General features: G+C 41.3%; 3 protein-coding genes across 3 annotated transcripts; all 3 read right to left on the bottom strand.

Annotated features, from left to right (window-relative positions):
• Positions 1 to 1,025: 1,025 nt before the first annotated feature.
• LOC139138708 (apolipophorins-like) lies at positions 1,026 to 4,761 on the bottom strand. Its single transcript, XM_070707213.1, has 3 exons — positions 2,378 to 4,761; positions 1,926 to 2,151; positions 1,026 to 1,480 (listed from the first exon to the last, which is right to left on the bottom strand). Exons 1-3 carry the CDS (start codon positions 4,595 to 4,597, stop codon positions 1,305 to 1,307), a joined length of 2,622 nt encoding a protein of 873 aa, XP_070563314.1. The 5' UTR covers positions 4,598 to 4,761; the 3' UTR covers positions 1,026 to 1,304.
• Positions 4,461 to 17,821, bottom strand: LOC139138707 (apolipoprotein B-100-like). Its single transcript, XM_070707212.1, has 12 exons — positions 17,582 to 17,821; positions 17,162 to 17,182; positions 14,317 to 14,888; positions 13,137 to 13,344; positions 12,269 to 12,804; positions 11,368 to 11,879; positions 10,570 to 10,810; positions 9,252 to 10,425; positions 8,231 to 9,094; positions 7,387 to 7,652; positions 6,761 to 7,196; positions 4,461 to 6,524 (listed from the first exon to the last, which is right to left on the bottom strand). Exons 1-12 carry the CDS (start codon positions 17,631 to 17,633, stop codon positions 5,995 to 5,997), a joined length of 5,412 nt encoding a protein of 1,803 aa, XP_070563313.1. The 5' UTR covers positions 17,634 to 17,821; the 3' UTR covers positions 4,461 to 5,994.
• LOC139139543 (uncharacterized) lies at positions 4,942 to 5,568 on the bottom strand. Its single transcript, XM_070708456.1, has one exon. It carries the CDS (start codon positions 5,566 to 5,568, stop codon positions 4,942 to 4,944), a length of 627 nt encoding a protein of 208 aa, XP_070564557.1.
• Positions 17,822 to 19,863: the final 2,042 nt, after the last annotated feature.

Raw genomic sequence — 19,863 nt, 5'->3', positions numbered from 1 at the left:
AATATTTTTTTTATGTTGAATGCATCATTCGATTCTTTCCTTTGACTGTGATTTCATATTTTGCAGTGGAACTCGTTGGATAGTATGAATTCTTAAAAAGACATGCTGAATGTAATAATTTGGAGCGAGCGCATGGAATTAAAAATACTTTCAAAGGACAGCAAGAAGTGAATTTTACGAAAAGACCAAACTAAAGCATGATTGTTGTTCTGGTGTTTTAAGCCAGCAGATCACATTAAAAGGGACCCGAAAGTTGTAGTGTAACTGAGTGATCAGGACATGTGCCATCATCTCCATCCATTACTATCTCGAATTTTAATTCCACTCTGTCGGCCCCGTAAACCTGTGATTCAGGATTTCGTCTCTTGTGGTGATTCATTTCAATCTAGGAGCGGGGCAAATAGCACAGTCGCCAAAGACGAACTCTGCAGCCCTTGATGTAACCACACCATCTCGACTCTTGTCGTTTCTTAGGAAAATGTTTAGAGAGGAAAACTGTTCGGCACTGGATTACTGGGTCTTAAACTAGGGGGACTATGGGCGCCATGAGCTCAGCTCAAATCTTTTGCAGTGATAAATACAACCAGAAGAATGCCAATAATCATATTGTGAGTGTTTAGGACAATCAGACAACATCAAGTGTACCAACATCAGCTACAGAAATGGACCATTTTAAACCATTTACACGCAATATTTCATGTGTTGTTGTAAACTGAGTTATGAATGAGTGACTGTCAACATATCTTCTTGACGTTACAGATTTTATCGGATTCAGTAGGAATTTGCACAATGGTACCGGACAGCAAGATATTTATCCTTCGACGTGAGGGACTATGAATAACTTACATCCACAGATAAACAGGCAGTCTATTTAAATCCATCCTATTTCACATTCTCCACGCAAACAGAAAGACACAAGTCCATTTCACTGGTACAGTCGTGGACAACTTATTCCTCACTACTGCACGAGTGAAACGCATGGTGTCTTCCCCTACAGCACGAACAGAAAGCGATATTTAAAGAACTTGCTGAAATATATTATTTATTCATCAGAATTCTCAAAAGTCAAATTTTTCAACTAAAACAGAACAGTATCAAGGAAGAAAGTAAAGCAAAAGAAGATCGCGTTACGTTAGTGCGTTTGGGAAACGCGTTAGTGTCTTTTTAGAATCTTTTAAAAGTAAATTTTTTTTCGCTTTTAAATATCAAAAAGTGAGTCCTTAGTGGTGTAATTAATGAGAGTAAATCAAGATGTAACAGTGATACAAAATAATTACATCTTCAAATGCCTAATTGCTCGATTTCTAGATGCGAATGCTCTTGCAGCGAGAGATGGCGCGTCCGTCAGCATTCCTCACACATTGGCAACTCTTGTAGGTCTTTTCAACGTCGAACCTCACTTGTTTGGCGGTGATGTCGGGGACCTTCTTGAACAGATCGTCATTGCTGTCCATGAGCATATCAAGTCGGTAGAGGGATCCTACAAAGTGTTCAAAAAGGAGGGGGAAATTGTTACTTACAGTTTTTGACATTCAGTTCAAAAATAATCAGTGAACCACAGAAACTTTTCACATTTCAAAACCGACAGGTCTTCAGAAAAGTTCGCTTAAAGGTATACTGTCACCTGTTCCAATTTTGCCACAGTAACCATGGAAAGAGAAAATCTAACCAATCACAGATTTTAAGTGGATGGCCGCTTTTTTAGAAACAGCGCCCTCACACGGGCATTTTGAATACCAAGGAACACCCTTTTAACCATATATGGGCATATTGAAATTACAAGTGACTGTATACCTTTAATGTTATTATGTAAACGTTAGCGAATTTTAGGTCCTTCCCGCCGATCATTTTTCGAGATGCTCAAAGCAATATCATCGGCTGTTTTTAAGGTGGTAGCTCAATCTAGGAAGTTTGCTTATTCTTACCTCTGGTGGCAGATGCCAATTTAGCGTAGTCTTCGCCAACTCTGTCCAAAAGTTTGTACTTGCGGTCCTTGTCCTTTCCGCTGATGAGGTATCCATCATGACTGATTCCAACAATACGGATAGTGTTCTTCTGAAGTGCTGCATACTCTGAGATGACGTTCAAGACGATACCATTGTTCTCAAGCAACTGCTGAACTTCTTCAATTCTCAGAGAGCTGTTGACAGCCTGAAAATCAGAACATATAAGGTAGAATTAAGATATGATAGTACATAATGTTACTCAAAGTGAGTGTCACTCACTTTTACACATTTAAATGTTCGTTCAGATTCGTATTTCATATTATGCCAGTAGTAAAAACATTTGCCCAGATTCGTATTTTACATCTGTTTATGTAACTTTTCTTTAGCAAAATTGTATTCACGTAAGAGTATAGCCGAGTACGATTACTTACAGAACGCTCATCTTCGGTGACCAGGAAGATAAGACGAGAGGCTTGTGGGCGGAATTTCAGCTCAGATGCCAGCTTGATTGCCTCAAACGCATCAGTGCCCCATTGACCTTCGAACTTCAATGCCTTGGCTCCCCTGTTGAAATTTTTCTCTTCCTTGAAGATGCCACCACGGATAGTGTGTTGGCGAGCATCGGCATGGATTCTCTTTCCACCATAACCAATCAGTGAGTAACGGTTGTCAATGATACCTTCGCCTTCGAGTTTCTTGTCAATGTTGTTGACCAGGTTTTTGAGTTGTTCTTCTGGTCTTCCAGACACAGTCATCTTTTCACTTTTAGAGACAACCAGAACGATGTCAGCTGTGAGCTTGCTGTCTTCGAGCCAGGCCTCATTGAGAGATCTTTGACGGTCAACATCACCGCAGGTCTCGCACTCAGATGTCTGGTTGAGCCATACACCCTTAGCACGGCACAATGCAACGTAGGCAGCAGTGCTGTCGCAGATAGCATTCCTATCTCTGCTGCTGCAGTCTTGTGAGTCACTCTCGCAGGCAAGCATAAATGGTTCTGGTTTGACCTTATCGAAGCATGGGGCAAACTCAGACTTGTCGCTCTTGAACAGGATGGTGCAGAGTGGAGATACTGGGTTGTTACAAGATCTCTCCAGCCAGTTGATTGTGTTGAAGTCACGGCCTGGTGGTTTCTTGCAAGATGCAATACCAGAAACTTCATAGGAATTGACAAAGTCAGTTACGCTGGTGGTATTTCTGCCATCACGTTTGCGCCAGTCGTTGCTTGGCTCATTGTCATTTGTACCAAGAAGTCCAAGAGTCTTGTTGCGGTACCATCCACTGATGTTGACGAGGCAGTTGAAGTTCTTTGAGTCGCACTCGAGAGAAATGCCGTACACAGTTGATACTTTAACATAGTCTGCTTCACGCAATATAGTTACATTACCATTTTCTGTTTCAAATGGCAGCTCAGTGACCTTGCTTTGACCATTGAGACGGACTACGTTCTCGCTGTCAATTTCGATGGCAGCATCCCGGGTGATGAGTGTGATGGTGTCCTGGGAGCTCAAAAGTGTGAAGTTCTTGTCTACGAAGTCACGAGCCAAAACATATGTGCAGTCACCATTATCATAGGCTGGGATCTCATAATAACGTCCATCGAAGGTGTAGACATGTCTGCTTCCAAAGATCATTGCTGTCTTGGTGAAAACTGGCATGCTTGGGAGGGCAAGGTGTCTTGACATGTATGGGATTCTCTTAGCAAGGGCCTTGACGAGGTTGAACTGGGTGAGGACGATCTGCCATTGCCTTTCAGTCATGTTGGGAGAGCTTCTGAAGCTTGTCCAGTTGAAAGGATGGCTGATGTTGACTGCGATGCTGTTGTTGCCAAGATAAGCGATATTAGTCAGGAGCTTGTTAATACCATACTTGGCAAGTTTTGGAACATGATACTCAGTTGCATTCCATACACGCAGTGCAAGTCTCTCATAGTGGCTGATATTCTTGATTTCATTGATCATACCTTCAACTTCATAATAGCGGTACAGCCAGCCTGGCAGAGTGTTGTTAAGGTAGCTCAAAGTGATGTTGTAAACGTCTTGGGCGGTACCAGTGAAATTCTTGGTGACATTCATAGCAAAGTTGGTCCAGTTGTAGAGGGGAGTTTCCATGGTCAGGTTCTGCACAAGCTCGACGGTCATGTTGAGGGTCTTGTTAGCAATCTCAGTGAAGTTTGTGACTGTGTAGTTGACCAGCTCATAGACTGTTCTGTTGGTGATACCAAGTTCACGGATAACTTGATTCATCAGGTTGGTTTCATTGTGGGTAATGTTCTTCAGGAACTCCATCACTCTAAGAGTGTAGTTGCTGGTGATATTGACAGCCCCTCTGTATGCTGGAAGAACCAGAAGATCGATGGTCCTGTTGATGGTGGTGTTTGTCATCTGGAGGCTGACGTTCAGGAGACCAAGTGTGTGGTTGAGGATGCGAGGGTGCCATGTGAGGTTAGCATAGATCATGTCACTTCTGTTCAGGGAAACATAAAAGATGAGGTCGGTGACATTGATTTGTGGATGGGTGGCATTCTGGTGCATCAGGGTAAGATTTACCAAGCTGTCATTCATCTGGCCCAACAGGACGAGGGAGCCATATCCTGGAGCAGTAAGGTTGACTTGAAGGCTGTCATTTCTCAGCGTATGGTTGTAGCTCATATTAACCAGTGGTCCAGTAACATTTATCAGGAGAGTTTGATTGGCCAGAGTCAGATTCTGTGTCTGCAGGGTGCTGTTGACTGTGACATTGGCGACTGGAGTAGTGAGATTGATGAACAGTGTATGGTTGAAGAGAGTAGTGTTTGGAACCAGTGAACTGTTGCTGCTGATTTTCAGGTCATGATCAACACTTACATTCAAGATCTTGCTGGTCAAATTAGCCTGGAGAGTATGGTTCAAGACGGTGCTGTTTGGCTCCAGACTGCTGTTGGTGCTGATGTACAGGGTGTGGTTTACAGATGCATTGACAATTGGAGTGCTCAGATTACCCAACAAAGCCTGCTTCAATACAGTGCTGTTTGGTTCCAGGCTGCAATGCTGCTGATGTAAAGAGTGTGGTTCAGGCTTCCGTTGATCAGACTACTGGTCAGGTTGCCAACAAGAGTGTGGTTCATCACAGTGCTGTTTGGTTCGGCAGAACAGTTTGTGCTAATGTACAGTGTGTGGTTAAGGGTGAGATTTGCCAAGAAACTGGTCAGGTTTGCACTGAGAGTGTGGTTGAGGACTGTGCTGTTTGGCTCCAGGCTGCTGTTAGAGCTGATGTACAGTGTGTGGTTTACATCAAGATTCACCAGGTCACTTGTCAGGTTGGCCTTCAGGGTATGGTTCATGACAGTGCTGTTTGGTTCCAGGCTGCTGTTAGTGCTGATGTACAGTGTGTGATTCATGGTCAAGTTTGCCAAAACACTTGTAAGGTTTGTTGACAGTGTGTGGTTAAGGACTGTGCTGTTAGGTTCCTTGGAACTGTTGCTGCTGATGTAAAGAGTGTGGTTGACAGTCAGGTTGGCGTACACACTGGTCAGATTTGCTGACAGGGTATGATTCAGAACTGTACTGTTTGGCTCAAGGCTGCTGTTGCTGCTAAGGTAGAATGTGTTATTGAGGGTCATGTTGGCGATTGGACCGGTCATGTTCATGAACAAGGTACTGTTGACAAGAGTTGAGTTTGGTTCCAAGGAGCTGTTGCGGGCAATAACCAAAGTACCATTAACTGTAAGATTGGCTGGTTTGCTGGTCATGTTGACAAACAGAGTGTGGTTCATAAGCGTGGAATTCAGCTGCAGGGTGTGGGTTCACTGTGATATTGGCAATGAATGGGCTGGTGAAGTTGATGAATGTGGTTACATTCATGCTTGAGTTTACCAGCTGCATGATGACATCTCTTACTGGTTGGATTGCAGCCAAAGTGCTGTTAACAGTGACGTTGACAATTCTTTCCACGGATTCTCTAAGTTCATCGGTTTTAATCTCCTTGATTTTCTCATTAATAAGATCCCAGTCTTCTGGTGTTGGTAGTCTAAGAAGTTGCCAGTCTAGATCTGGGATTGATGGCATTTTCAAAAGTTTCCAGTCTTCAATGAAAGGCTCTTCAAGTCTGGGATTTTAAGTTTCTTGAGGTATTCTGGAGTGTACTTCTTGAGTAGGTCCTTAAGCTCCTGGGGAGTAAGTTCATCAATCATCTTTGGAAGTTCTCTTGCCATCTCAGCCAATGGTTCACGCAGAGCTTTGAGTTCAGGGAGCTCCATCTTTCTGATGGGTTTCAAGATCTTGTCATTCAAGAAGGTAATGTTGAGTGGGCTCTTGTACATGTACTTCTCTAGGCGGTCTTTGTAGATATTAAGTTCTTCCTTCACCATGGTGACATTAAGGTTGGTAAGGTTCATGGATCTTGCAACTTCAAGGGTGCGATTCAAAGTGGAGTTGACCATTCTAAGGTACTCACCAACAGTAGCGTTGAGGACATTGTATACTGTCATGTTAGCCAGTGGACCACCTTTGACTATCTCTTGGGTAGCGTTCAGAGTGAACAGTGGATGGCTGGCATTCAAGGACAGAGTGATGTTCTTTGGTTTGATAGTAATGTTTGCTGTGAGAAATATGAAATTATTGATTAAAAATCTAATACACTATTATTAATGAAATTGAGAAAAATTATAAAAATGCAAGAATTCAAGCATAAAATATCAGGATCTCATTTCATGGGTACTTAAATTGCACAGTGTGGTTTAAAAGTCCAAAACATTATTATAAATTAAATTATTGAAATAAGATCAATAAAATTGCAAGAATTAAATGTCTAGATCTCATTTCAAGTGTACTTACATTGCACAGTGTGGTTCAAGAGTTGCAGAGTCTTGTTCAGAGGAATGGTCAGATTAAATGCTGGCAGAGAGATGTTTCCAATGATGCTTGGAATGGTGATGTTCAATCTCTGCAGTGGCTTGGTTACATTCTCTGGGATCATCTCACGGATCCTGTCAACAAGTGGTAGAGTAAAGTTCTGAATTGGCAGGGTGTAGTTGGTACTTCCTGTGCTGTTGAAGATGTATACCAGGCCTGATTCAGAGCTGTTGTAGACAGTGTGGTTCATCGACATGTTGTACAATGGGCTGGTCAGGTTGAATACCATGCTGACATTGTAAGATGAGTGAGTGTAGTTGATCTTGGATGTAAAGTTGGTTCTCAAGCCGCTGGCATTGTACGACAGAATCAGACCCTCGGTGTTGTTCAACACTGAAGCATTGAGGCTGATGTTTGCCTACATGGAAAAGATATTAACATTGTCCATTAAAAGGGTTAATTTCAATACACGTCCATCAAGACAACAATATTGTGCTATTTATTATCAAACTTAAAGATTTCTTCAAGTTAAATCAGTTTGAACAAATAATGTTATTTTAAAGACAGAAAACCGAAATTAATTTTGAAGTACTTTATGTCATGCTTACATTGACAAGTGGCAGAGTGATGTTGATGTTTGTCCAGTAGCTGATGTTGGCGTTGTTTACCCTGCTGTCATTGACGAGTTTACCAACAATGGTCAGGTTTTGAATGTCAGTCTTGTTCCATGGGTTCATTACACTTATGTTGAAGCTGGTGGTGATAACCTCTGGGTATGGCTTGCTGGATGGGACAGTTTCATTTCTAACAGCGAAAGTCATGCTAGCATTGTACCAGCTAGGAATAACTCTGTAAGCCTCCTCACCATAAGTATCTATTGGCAAAATAAACATATTTTGATTATATATTTTAAAAATGTCTGTGGGTTTGATGACATAAATTACACTAAGTTTAAGAGTCTTTTGATTATTGTTAATAATATAATGATAATTTATTATTAGTTTAGTGTCCATGTCCGTATGAAAGGTGTGATCAGGAATGCTGGGTAAAATGCAGAATAAATAGAAAAATGTAGCAAAATCTTCAACAAAGTGGTAAAGAGTTTCTGTACGTACATATCACTAATGCACTAGAAAATGTTACAGCAAAAATGTAAAGAAGGGTCTACTAAAAGAAAGATGATATTTTTTTCAAAATTTAGATTTAAAATTTAAATTTAAAATTTGTAAGCTAGGAGACACACATCAAGTGGAAGATTATTTCATCGAAAGAGAAGAGATTAAAACACAGTTCCTTCCCATATTTGCAGTTCACAGCTTTTTGTTACAAAGTGTTGACTTGATTTGTAGGTCTATAAAGGCAATGCATAAGAACATACATCCAGTAAAACATTGATGGAGGCATAATTTTGAAAAGTATATTGTATTAAGACAATGCAAGTTAAACACCTACCAATGTACTTCTGGCGAAGTTTGCCCTCATAACGTTCAACTTCTTCCTTCAAGGTTCTATTCTGACTGTAGATTGTGAAATTTAGAGTGCTGTTGTATTCCATCGATGTGTTGATGGCCTGGCTCAAGAGGGCAATGTGCCATTCTGGCAGTGACATATTCCATACTCTCTCGATCTTCTCAATGAGAGGTGTTGACTTGTTCTTGTATTCGTATGTGATGTTCATGGTGCGAAGTACGCCAGCGTTGACCCAAGAAACATTCAGAGCCTTGGTTGAGTTCTGGGTGTTGTTTGAACGCAGAAGGACCAGGGAGATGTTCTGCCTACCAAAGGTGAAGTTGAGGGTGCTCTGTAGAAGGGTCTCGTTGAGGAGGGTCTTGTTTACATGCTCGAAGAGTACCAGGAATTTGCTGTAGTTTTCAGGCTTGATAGAATATTCTGGTCTGAATTGATCCAGGATTGGTGTCTGGTCATCCCAATAGTAAGTTACATTGAAGCTGGAGCTCCAGTTACCAGTTTTGTTGACGAGATCACTTTCAACTGAGAAGTACAGGTCATTGAGGGAGATGTTCCAGGCATAGGAATAGTTGTTGACTGGAATAATTACCTGTCTACCATTCTCCATACGAGTAAGGTTTAGGGTCTCATTGCGAACTCGCAACCAGTTGCTGAAGTTCTTGCTTCCATAGGTGGCGTTGAAGCTGGCAAGAAACTGGGTCAAATTTTTCTCTGGCACAGAGAAGTTCTGGACACCAGCTGCCATGGAGATGTTCTTCAACTCGGGGATGGTGAAGTTCCACACCACTTCAGTTCTATTGCGATTCAGGCTCAGTTGGGAGGAGATGTTGCGGGTCAAGTTCTGGCCTGTGAAGACAGATCACAAGACAATTGTTAAAAAAAACGTTGAAAAGTTTCATAATTCAAATAAAGCTCCATAAGTACACCAATTTTCTTACAACAAGTGCATTGTTTTCAGTTTCAGCTCAAAAATATTATATGTAGCATTTACAGCTAAACTTACCAGGTGCAGTGAAGTTGACAACCAGAAGGTCAATGATCTCAACTGACTTTTGTCTGCGGAGTCCAAAGAATTTGCGGGCTGGTTTCTCTTCCTTAACTGGTCTCTTGACCTTTTCGTATTTCATGAGAAGAGTGTAGGTGGTGAGGTTCAGGTCAGTTGGCAGAACGGTAACGTTGAAACTCATTGGGCCGCTCAGTGGGAAACGTGGAGCAAAAAGATCATAGCTGGCATTGCTGTATGCGAGGCTGGTGCAAACATCAAGACCCACTAAAGCAGTGGTGTTCAAAAGGCTACTGGTGCAGTTGGTCCACTCAGTGCGGTTCTCTTTGATGCCAGGCAGGCGCTCAACTTGCTCGCCACGGACAAGATACTGCTCAGAGGAAATGTTGATCAGGTTGACTGGTTTCATGGTCTTGTTGATGTTGAATCTCAACTCGGTTCCCTTCAGGGTGACATTACCAGACAGTTCGGAGGAGTGGTAGAGAGTAGTGTTGAGCTGAACACCAGATTCTCCATAAAGAGGAAGGTTGACACCAAAACGACCAACAAATTCAACAGCGGCACTTGGGGCAATCAGGCCAGCGGCAACAACGTCTTGTTGCAAGTACTTGCGCATATCAAACTTGGCTGCAACTCTGAGGGCAACAACGGTTGAGCCATTGACAGAGATGTTGAGTGGAAGACCCATACCAGTTGGGATGACATGGTTGGCTTCCAAGAAAATGAAGCTTCTAGTGATGTTGTAGTCAATACCCTCAGCCATCTTCTTCATGATGGTCGATAATGATGGAAGGTCATTCACAGTGATGTTAGGAATCAGTCTTCTCAGGTCTTCCAAGTCACCAAAAGCAAGCTCATTTCCGAGAAGTTTCAGGTAGCCAGATATTGCTGGTGGAAGTTGTTTGTGTGAGACGTCATCGTGGAGATCTTCCAAGGCTTCGTGGATCTGATTTGCTAGGAATCTTGAATCTTCTACAACCTTTGACTTCTTGACCTTATCATCGAACTTTTTGTAGTCCTTCTTGATCTCATTTTCCTTCTTCTGAAGAAGGTCATATGGGTTGTTTCCGGTAAGGTTCTTAAAGAGGCTGATGAGATTAAGATCTGGGAAATAACCCTGGGGTCCAAACAGGCCTTCGAGCATTGGTTCAAGACCTTGCATATCAATACCAGTCTGAAAAAAAGTAAAAATGCAAGATTCTATTAGCCTGGTATCATTTGCGCTTCATATTATGAAAGAAATGAATTTGATTAATGCAGGTTTAGTATTTACTACGGAATCATACTCGAATAAGTAAATCACAGAAGTAGCACACACCTCAAAAACATTTAGGGACTTGCCCAAAGCGTTGAGTGTCATGTTGAAAACCAGAGATCTTGGAAGAATACCATCAGGGCTGTAGATAAGGTTGCTCTGCAACTGGCCGGCTACAGTTTGGTTGGTGAATGGAATAGTGAATTCTTTAGACAATTCCACGTGGCGGGACAGTCTCTTGATGTCTTGTTCAACCTCTGGAAGTGGTTCTTCAGCCACGACTCTCTTCAGTTGTTCCTTCAGGCTATAGTAGACGTTGAAATAATTAAATATCATATTAATAATATGCTGCTAATTTAATCATACATAATATACTACCAAAATGGGCATCTATATTACATTAGTCATGCCAATAATCAGTGTATGTTATGCAAATGAATTGTGTGTATAGTCTTGTAAATTGGACATACAATACATGGCATTCACTGTCATACAGAATACCATATACAGCCGCACATAATAACCAGAACGTCTACGCGCATAATCAGTATAAAGTGAACTTAAGAGCTGCTAGTTGTAGAACCACTTAAAAGAACATTCAACCTCCATGTCCTTTGTTCACAATGATTGATTTAAAATAGTTTGATACATAAAGTTACAGTATGTTTCTTGCACGTTTTAATGTTAAGCAGTGCCTAAATAGTATGCCATTATACAGTCTAACAAAAGTATTATGGTTTCATTGTTTTATCGAAATATGTTGAGAAAGCGTCTCAAGTACATGTTCATATCCACTTATTGTTTTCTATCAAAATTTTATCTTTAAAAAAGAATTATTTGCCAATCCGGCCGGTCGCTTACCCCTTTAGGGTTGGCTCTTCACTGTTAAGAATACTGGTGATGTGGGAAGCCATGAATGAACGGACTTGCAAAACTTGTTCATTCTTGAGTTGGAAGACAATATCGCGCAGGTTGATCATGGATGGGTTCTTCATCAAGATCAAGTAAGCAACCAGTCTCATTTCGACATCCCTGCCGCCATCTCTGAGGACACTCATGAGCTCACTACGCAGTTCTTCAGTGCTTTCCATACGGCGAACGGCCTGGATAGCGGCCAGAGAAATGTTGCGTGGAATGATTGGGTTTTCAGCACAGCGCAGGAGAGTTGGGACGATTTTTGCACTGCGGCGCCATACGGATTCATCGAAGATCTGGATTGGTTTACCAATGTTGCCAAGACTCTTCAGGGCCAGGAGCACTTGACGGTTAACTTCAATCTGTTTTTCAACATCGATTTCATTACGGAATGGTGCACAGTCCTCACCAATGATGTCACGGAGGAGCTCGATACTGCGGCGGACAGGCTCTGGAAGCTGTAATAGCAGTACATAAATGAATAAATATACAAATAAACAAACAAATAAACAAACAAACAAGAAAATAAATGATCGAATACTTCTGGGTATTAGAGGTATTCATACAATTCGTGACCGGTTTGCTTTATAAATAATGGAGACTAATTGGAATATTTTTACAACAAAATCTAATAATTGGCTAAACAGTTACTTTGAAATTATGCGTTTATTACAATTTTGAATGTATTTCTATATATCAACTGGAAAGAAATTTTTTGTGTCCCGTAAAATGATTGTCATAGGTATTTACTTGTGATCGTCAAAGTGATTAATTTTACATAGATGTGGTTGTCTTTGATTGTGCAGGATGAATTTTACTGTTTATATAGAAAAGTTTGTAAACATACCTCTCTAGACTCATCAATAGTCTTGTTGTTGTTGTAATAGCTGTTGATAAGAGTGCCAAGGGTCAACATGGCTGGGCGGCTGCGGAGAGCAGAGGCAACGCGGAGGGTCTCATTGATGACTTCCAAGGATGGCCTTGGCTCGAAGGCCAGTGCGTAAAGGAGGACATCAGCGCGAGATCCGTTGATGGTGCTGTTGATGAGAGCTGTAGTGATGACGGACATGCATGGCCAGGTGCCGCACTGAGGGAGGGCATCGGTGATGTAGGCTCTTGACAACTCTTCTTCGCGTTTGTTGGAGCAGTTTCCGGTCTGGCTGCAATTCCAGGCAAGTGGCAGCAGATTGTGCAGAGTTTCGTTGTCAAGGGAACGCAGAGAAGCGACGAGCTTCGTGAACAGACGTGGAGCCTCCATTGTGGTTTCGTTGACTGTCTTATTGACCAGTTCGAAGAGGACTTGGAGGGTGGTGTTAAGAGTCTTGTTAGCTGGTACTGGCTCAGCCTCGAATTCGTATGTGACATTGGTGATCCTTCTGTCGGCTGAACATAGAAACCCAGAATTCAGAACGATTTGCTATGGATCACGATTTCTTCGATGTGTTTCATGTGTGGAATGCAAAAGAGTAATTTAACTATCTTTTACTCCATGAGCCTGATATACGCTCCGCATATTGTTTGTATTGCACAAAAGTAATTTCATAAGAATGGTATAAATAAATATTTCCCCAATTTTTACACGTATCTGCGTAGCAAAAACAACTTTTTTCTTCATCTCATTACTGATCATGTCGTAACAATGAAAAAGCAAAGTTTTGCGTACGAGTAGAAAGACGCGTCAAAGGACAAGTGGACTAAAGTGATTCGATACTTACAATCATCTCTGCCCTTGGCAATGTTAAGTTTCTCTGGTTTATTTACTCTGGTTAAAATCTGAGTGACATTGGCCTGAACGCCAGAGCTGTTGTATGACAGAGCAAGCAGAAGGTGAGATTCTCTGCAGACTACTTCCTTGACGTAACCCTGTGAGCTCATGGTGTATGTGCAGTTCTGGGTGGAGTTCATAGCCTGCTGTACAAGAGACTGCAATAATGGACAGAAAATAGAAAGACATACTTAATAATGACGCGGCGAGTAATTCAAAATACACCTTTGTAAACAGTACTATAAGAGTGTATAATGAACACCGATAATAGTAATAAATCCATGGTATGCATTTAATAATACAGTTGTACTGACTTACGGTAGAGAGCGCCTCGGGACACAAATTTAGACTCTCAAACTTTTACAATGCTTTTATGATATACCTCTTATGGAGATTCCTTTTAAAGCTCGTAGTGTAACATAACTATTCACCGGCTTAGTTTTAGGAAATTCGAAAATTCTATTTTTCTCCATAGAGTGAACACAGGGATGGCGGCTATTTTGAATTTTAAATATCGGTAAATCTTGAGTTATTTGTTTCCCTAGTTCAAAACTTTGCACTCTTGACCCCCGATTTTTATTCTTGATTTTGAAAGAGAACGGTTGAAAGATTCCTAAGGAAAATTTTGAGCAAATGTTGAAGTCTATCAATTTCGAGGCGCGAACTACCTTAATATGTGTTATTCTTTTCATTTGGTGCGAAACGATACCAAGAATCAGATACATGAAATTTGTAATTCAGTAGTCTAATTATGAAGAAAGAAGCGATTAAACACGGAGAAAAGATGTTACTCTGACAAATAGATGGAAAACAATTAATTCGGAAAATGCGCATGAACTATTCAATAATACATTATCTTATAAGAATGAGGTGGCTTTGGGACTAGCCGATAGATCTTAGGGGGTGGTCAGAATGAGAATGTGCCACTTTTCCAAGAAGTACTAGAGCATACATATCTTTCTACACTTTTTCAGGTGCATGGTTTTAAGAGTATGTTCAGTAAGGCTTTAAAAAGATTTAATTTAGACAATTCTGCCACTCAGATTATGTTTCTCTGTTACCACCATTCCAAGATTTAATGGCCCGTCCCTTACCGTGTCAATTCGACAAATAAATCAAAGAGTACTTACAATATTTCTAACCAGAGAAAGTGGTGATTCCCTGCTGTGGGTCTTATTTGGACGTGAGCAGTTGGTCAGATCCTTGTTCAACTGGACCTTGCGGATCTGGTTGTTGGAACGGATTTCAAGAATCTTGTTTTCGGCAGTGCAGTTTCCGTACACGTCGTTGGTGCTTTGGTATTGTTGGCTGAGCAGTTCATCGTCGATTGGCAGCTGTAAGGCGGAGGCCATACCTCTCTTGATGTTGAGAATGGTGACTGGCTCATCCTTGTGTGCCTTGATGCCGGTGATCTTGCCCCTACTGACCTCGACTTTGAGGCTGTACTTGGCCATCTCCCTTGAGAACTCGCCACTGGTGGGAGCCCGCCTGAACCAGTCGGGGCTCCAACTTTCTGGGTCTTGTTCGAGGAGTTCACACTTGGGCGTGCTGACGTACAGCTGGCCCCGTTCTGGAACCTCAACCTCGACATCACAAATGATTCTCATTCCAGTCCTTCTCTCTGACGCACCGACAATACCCGACAGTGTTTCCGCTTCATATTGGTAGTAATAACGTTGTCCTTCTTGGAAACGAGACGGCTCTGTGTGAAAACAGAGTGGAGTGCCATTCAAAATTTGCCTCACTTGATAAAACAGTATTATTAATGAAGATAAATGTTACGGACATCGTGAATAGTATAACCGAAGAAGCAATAAGCAAAAAAATTTAAGTCGCAAATTAGTACTTAAACATGCATCACCGTTTCACGAAAGGAAAACAGGGACAACACTGTCTTTGTTGTCGTTGTGTTTGTTGTTGTTGTTGTTTTTATTATTACGAAAGGTTGTTAAAAAATCTATGAAACGCGGTAACAAGTATGGTCACATGATTAACGCGCGAGGACAACAGCTGCCAAAAAAAGCACTAGAAAATTGGCTATTCGGATATAAATAAAAACAAAATAACTATGAGAATGACGCTGGGGGCGTACTCGACTCAATTTCCTTGGGACAGGTGACTGAGCGCGTGACGGATAGTACTATGTGGCGAGAAAGTGCGGCCGCGGTTAATATACTAGGCGCTATGTAATGTAGCCCACCTGTACGGTAGGCTAAAATTCAGATTCGGAGAGAAAAATTGCTATGAATATGTGTTGTTCTTGATACTCAGCTCTGTATACAATATTTCCAAATTCCATGTGAGATTTGTTTGTTAATTCTTTAATAGTCGCGACAGGGGATCTCTTATCGGGTCTATTTCACCGAGAAACTTCTCAATTGATTTGCGCTGAAAGCGCGCTAAGACTAATGAAATTTGTTGTTTTCTGTATTTTCATCACTTGAAATTTTACGCGAGTGGTACAACGGGAAAGTGTTAGAAATGCTAAAAGCGGAAGAGATCTGGCAAATTATCAGATGGGTTTTTATCAAGTCATACATAAGACTTCGTGAACAGCTGCGTCGAGAGGGTGATCTTTCTATATAATTTACAAAAACGTACGATGGAACAAAATAACTTTCGCTGTTTACATTTGCTTGACAAGTAGGACCAGAACTTCAAAACGCCCGAGAAAAAATTTTCATCGCTTGGGAAGCGTGACATTGAAAGACGCACGCATTTCATGACCGATAACATAAAAAACATGTTTTGCAGTTATACGATTATTACATGGACTAGCTAACCTTTGATCGGAAGACCCTGTAAATCAAAGTTTATACAATTGACTAAAATCATACGATAAACTGAACTTTGCACCTTTATGCGCGCTATATCCTTAAAATTAAACCGGGTGAGGTGTGCGATTTGAAAATACGGTGGAACCGCAAGCAGAAACTCTTTATTTCTCGATCACTTTACAAAGTAACATCTTCCTGTTTTCTTCACGAATTCTGTTAGTCCAAGTTTATGAGTATCGAGGAAGTCTGATATCACGCTCCCAGGTCGTGATCACCCTGCAGTCATGGCAACCGCGCCCCTCGCTTTCTGTTCGCGCACGAGTACCGGTGTTTGTCAGCCTCAAGAACAAGCCGAGCAGAATCAGTTGAGCGAATGACGTCATCGTCTTGCTGAATTTGCATGTTAGTATTGTTACTTGTTTACGCGTTGAAGGTGTTTCTTTGCAAAGCATGTGGGATAGCGAATCGCTTGACGAATTAGAGAACGCTGTAAATAACCCTGATACTTGAGCTAGAGAGAGATACTAAGCTTGTGTAAATTCCTCAAACCGCAAAAGCAGTTTTTGTCAATATAACAACAAATCAAAAGGCTTGAGTCGAAGCACGGTCACGTGGAATGACCGTAGTCGAAGAGATGCAGATCGCTCGAACTAGCGGCTGTTGATCGCGGCGAGATTTTAGATTCCCCATTATGTTCACGCTATAAACTAACACGTGGATAGAACAGTGTAATTGTAGAGTTTTGACTCTAAACATGTTTTTTTCTTTCACAGAAATTAAATGACGATCAAATATTTTAAAGCGAAAAAATTGAGATGGATTTCATATTTCTAAGTTGATTCCCGATGTACTTCAACTTTCGCTAAAGTTTATAAACTTTAAAAGTGTTCATTGTTTCTGGCGTATGATGATCGGCTTTGTTGGCTAGCTGAATCGTGGGAGAATCCCATCTCCTTCGCGATCATTCAATGCAAATTAGATGGACTCTAATATTCTATTGAATGCAATGAGCTGACAGGTTGTTTATCACTGAAGTTCCGTAAAATCACGCTACTCCAACGGATGGCATTGCTGATCGAAGGCCAAGTCTCACTGATTGTTTTCATTCACAGAGAAGTTGATCAAATTTGACGCAGATGCCCCGTACATGCATAACCCGCAGATAAGAAAGAAAACAAAATTAAATATTGTTACTCACCGTCATCTTCGGGCTTGCGCACTGTTGAAAGCAAAACAAAGAAAGCGAATATTAGGACGATGACAGATATTGTGTTACTTTAATTAAAGTTACCGAATACACTGTCATTTCAAAGCTGTTGTGGTTTTTCTCTGTCTTGCCTTTAAAGTTTTTTCACCGCGCAAGAACACTTCAGAAGAGAGAGGCAGAGTGCGAACAAAAGAACATCGCAGCGGCGGTTGACAACGGGAACATCCTAGTGAATGGCCGGATGAGGTGATAGATGCTTGATACTTCAGATGTAAAACACACAAATCCGGATAGGAGTGATAAAATTGTATCCAGGGAAACAGCAGAATTTATTGGATGCAACATGCAGCGTAGACATCTTTTGAGAGCGGGCAGTTTTTAAAAGATGAGTAAGAAATTATCTCTACGTACCTGGGCCAGCAAAGGCCGCAGTGACAGCCAGCAGAACTACGAACAACTTCATGATGAACGTCGGCGCTCGTATGCCTAGCTGCCCTGTTCACCACGCTTATATAGTGACAGCGGGAAGGAAAAGCCCCTTACGCATGCGTTTTTCTAACACAATCACCGATCAAAAGTCAACCTGTTACTGATTGATCTGCGATATGCAAGATTGCAACAAAGGGCGTACGGAATGGAGCCCATCATGCACGAAAAGAAACCACGCACTCGTCGATGATTGGACACTTCATATTTGTCACGTATTTCTCAAGGTTGAAAAGATAAACAGCACTTAGGATGTATTTGTCTATCTGAGATGCTTGTCAAAATTTCACAATGAATTTCATGTTGTTTACTTGCTTTTCTTTTCATAGAGCGCCTATCCGTTATGCATATCATTTAAGAGTAAGCAAATAAAATCTGTGTACAGTAAATCGCTCGTTTAACTTCGACAGCACTCATGGGCATCTTTATTTGCAAGTGTTAAGTTTTTTCATACTTGCATTGGAAAACAGCAAGTATGACTTTACATTTATTGGAGCATCTTATAATCTTATTTTGCTTACGGATAGTTTTCATAAGATGGCATCTCAGATGTTGATATGCAGCCGATGGTGTTGTTGGCTTTGAGATCAGTTAGCACGCATGCCAGTCCAGTCAAGCCAGCGTCCCAACCAATCAGAATAGACGATTCACGTGAAACCCGAGTATAGCCGAATCAGCAACCCGTTTCTACCCTATATCTTTCAAACAATAGATTCTAAAACTAGTCAACAACATGATTAACAAAGGTCGGAGTAATTCATGCGAGGATAGAAAAAAAAAGATTCAGCGATTTTTTGCGAACTGCGAGAAGCTTCGAGAAGAAGAGTGAAATCATCTTCAAGAACTTTGAGCGATTCACGAGATTCGACACGCTTCGTAATGCACAACGATGTTCATTTGTTTTTTTTTCAATGCTTTGTTTAAGGCCGAAGTGATGATCACGACGTGAATGAGTGTTCCCTGCTAGGGTCCTCCAAAAGGAAACTTCCTGCGATTGTTTTCGTTTTCGGGATTTTTTTTTGTTATTGCAGAGGAAAGAGCCGCAAGGTTTTGTCGGCAACGGTGACGACACTTCGGTATGGCTACTAATCTTTCAGAATCGAAGCGTTCAACTTGAACGCCATGGCCACTCCGCCATCCGGTATTTCAAAGACTTCACGATCGACTTCGGCATACAAACACAAATATTGGGAGAGATGTCAGCGTGCGTGTGTTCCCAAGTCCAAAATCTTCTTGGACTTTCTGACAAGTCCGACAAATTTATCCTAACAGACGTATTTGCGGTTACAGTAGGTTGGATCAATATACTTTCAAGTTGAAAACGGAGGTGAATAAAGTCCGGGAGCCTCCACTCAATTATCGCACTAAAATATATTTTATTCACTCTCGCTGACACACGATACATAGACTTATCCGTTTGCAGTAACTTCTATACCTTTGTTTTCAGACGAGAATTTCTTTGTTGCACTTGAAACGACACTTTTTCACCGGGAGAAATCGTAACTTAAAAATTGTCAATTTCTGCAAATTATTATTATAAAGTTGCAACTCGTAGTTACAACAAGTCTTGAGTAACTCCCAATACGACAGGTATACAACTCGACGCGTCATAAGTGGCAACAGAACTTATTATTTATTTGAATTTCAAATATTCATTTTTTAGTGATGTCCATGTTTCCATTACTGATCGCCTTTTTACTTACATGTAACATTGGGTTTGCCTGTACAATAAGCTTAAATGTAGCAACAAGTCCGAAACGACGGTTGACGGGAACGAAGTTCTGAGATTGTGAACTCACATTGGTATGTCAGTATGACAGTCCTCGCCGGCATCCGTCGGCATAGGCCATAAAAACTGAATTTTCTTCTAACGCGAAAAGAAAGATATTTTATTAGGCTTACAGGTCGTCAGTTTAAAAAATATATTCTTTTTTCGTTCACACAGTTACGTTCACTGGAAGTAGGCGCGCTTTGTGATTCAACTCAAATCGCCGTCCCAAACTTTGGGCGATGCGACCTTGGCAGATTATGGTCACTGGCAGCCCAGCGGGAGCTTTAGCACACAAGAATATCGTGCCAATTCTCACAACGTGTGTGACATTCCCTCCGTGGAATAAGTTGAACACTTAAGTTGAACCAATTCGAAATGACAAGCGATGTTTCTGTACTTTAAATAGCAATCTTAGATCTTTGCCTGATCATAGTTT

Source organism: Ptychodera flava, chromosome 8 (assembly GCF_041260155.1).
Source record: "Ptychodera flava strain L36383 chromosome 8, AS_Pfla_20210202, whole genome shotgun sequence".
NCBI classification, from domain to species: Eukaryota; Metazoa; Hemichordata; class Enteropneusta; family Ptychoderidae; genus Ptychodera; species Ptychodera flava.
Note: the sequence above shows the minus strand (reverse complement) of the source record. Positions and strands in the feature narration are given on the sequence as shown.

Coding starts and splice junctions, on each gene's coding strand:
- LOC139138708 (XM_070707213.1), bottom strand. CDS start 4,597: ATGAGCTACAACCATACGCTGAGAAATGACAGCCTTCAAGTCAACCTT. Junction 2,152..2,377: donor TCACCGAAGATGAGCGTTCT/GTAAGTAATCGT, acceptor TCTGATTTTCAG/GCTGTCAACAGCTCTCTGAG. Junction 1,481..1,925: donor ATTGGCATCTGCCACCAGAG/GTAAGAATAAGC, acceptor AACACTTTGTAG/GATCCCTCTACCGACTTGAT.
- LOC139139543 (XM_070708456.1), bottom strand. CDS start 5,568: ATGACCGGTCCAATCGCCAACATGACCCTCAATAACACATTCTACCTT.
- LOC139138707 (XM_070707212.1), bottom strand. CDS start 17,633: ATGAAGTTGTTCGTAGTTCTGCTGGCTGTCACTGCGGCCTTTGCTGGC. Junction 12,805..13,136: donor TGCCAAGGGCAGAGATGATT/GTAAGTATCGAA, acceptor TTCTATGTTCAG/CCGACAGAAGGATCACCAAT. Junction 10,811..11,367: donor GAAGAGCCAACCCTAAAGGG/GTAAGCGACCGG, acceptor CGTCTACTATAG/CCTGAAGGAACAACTGAAGA.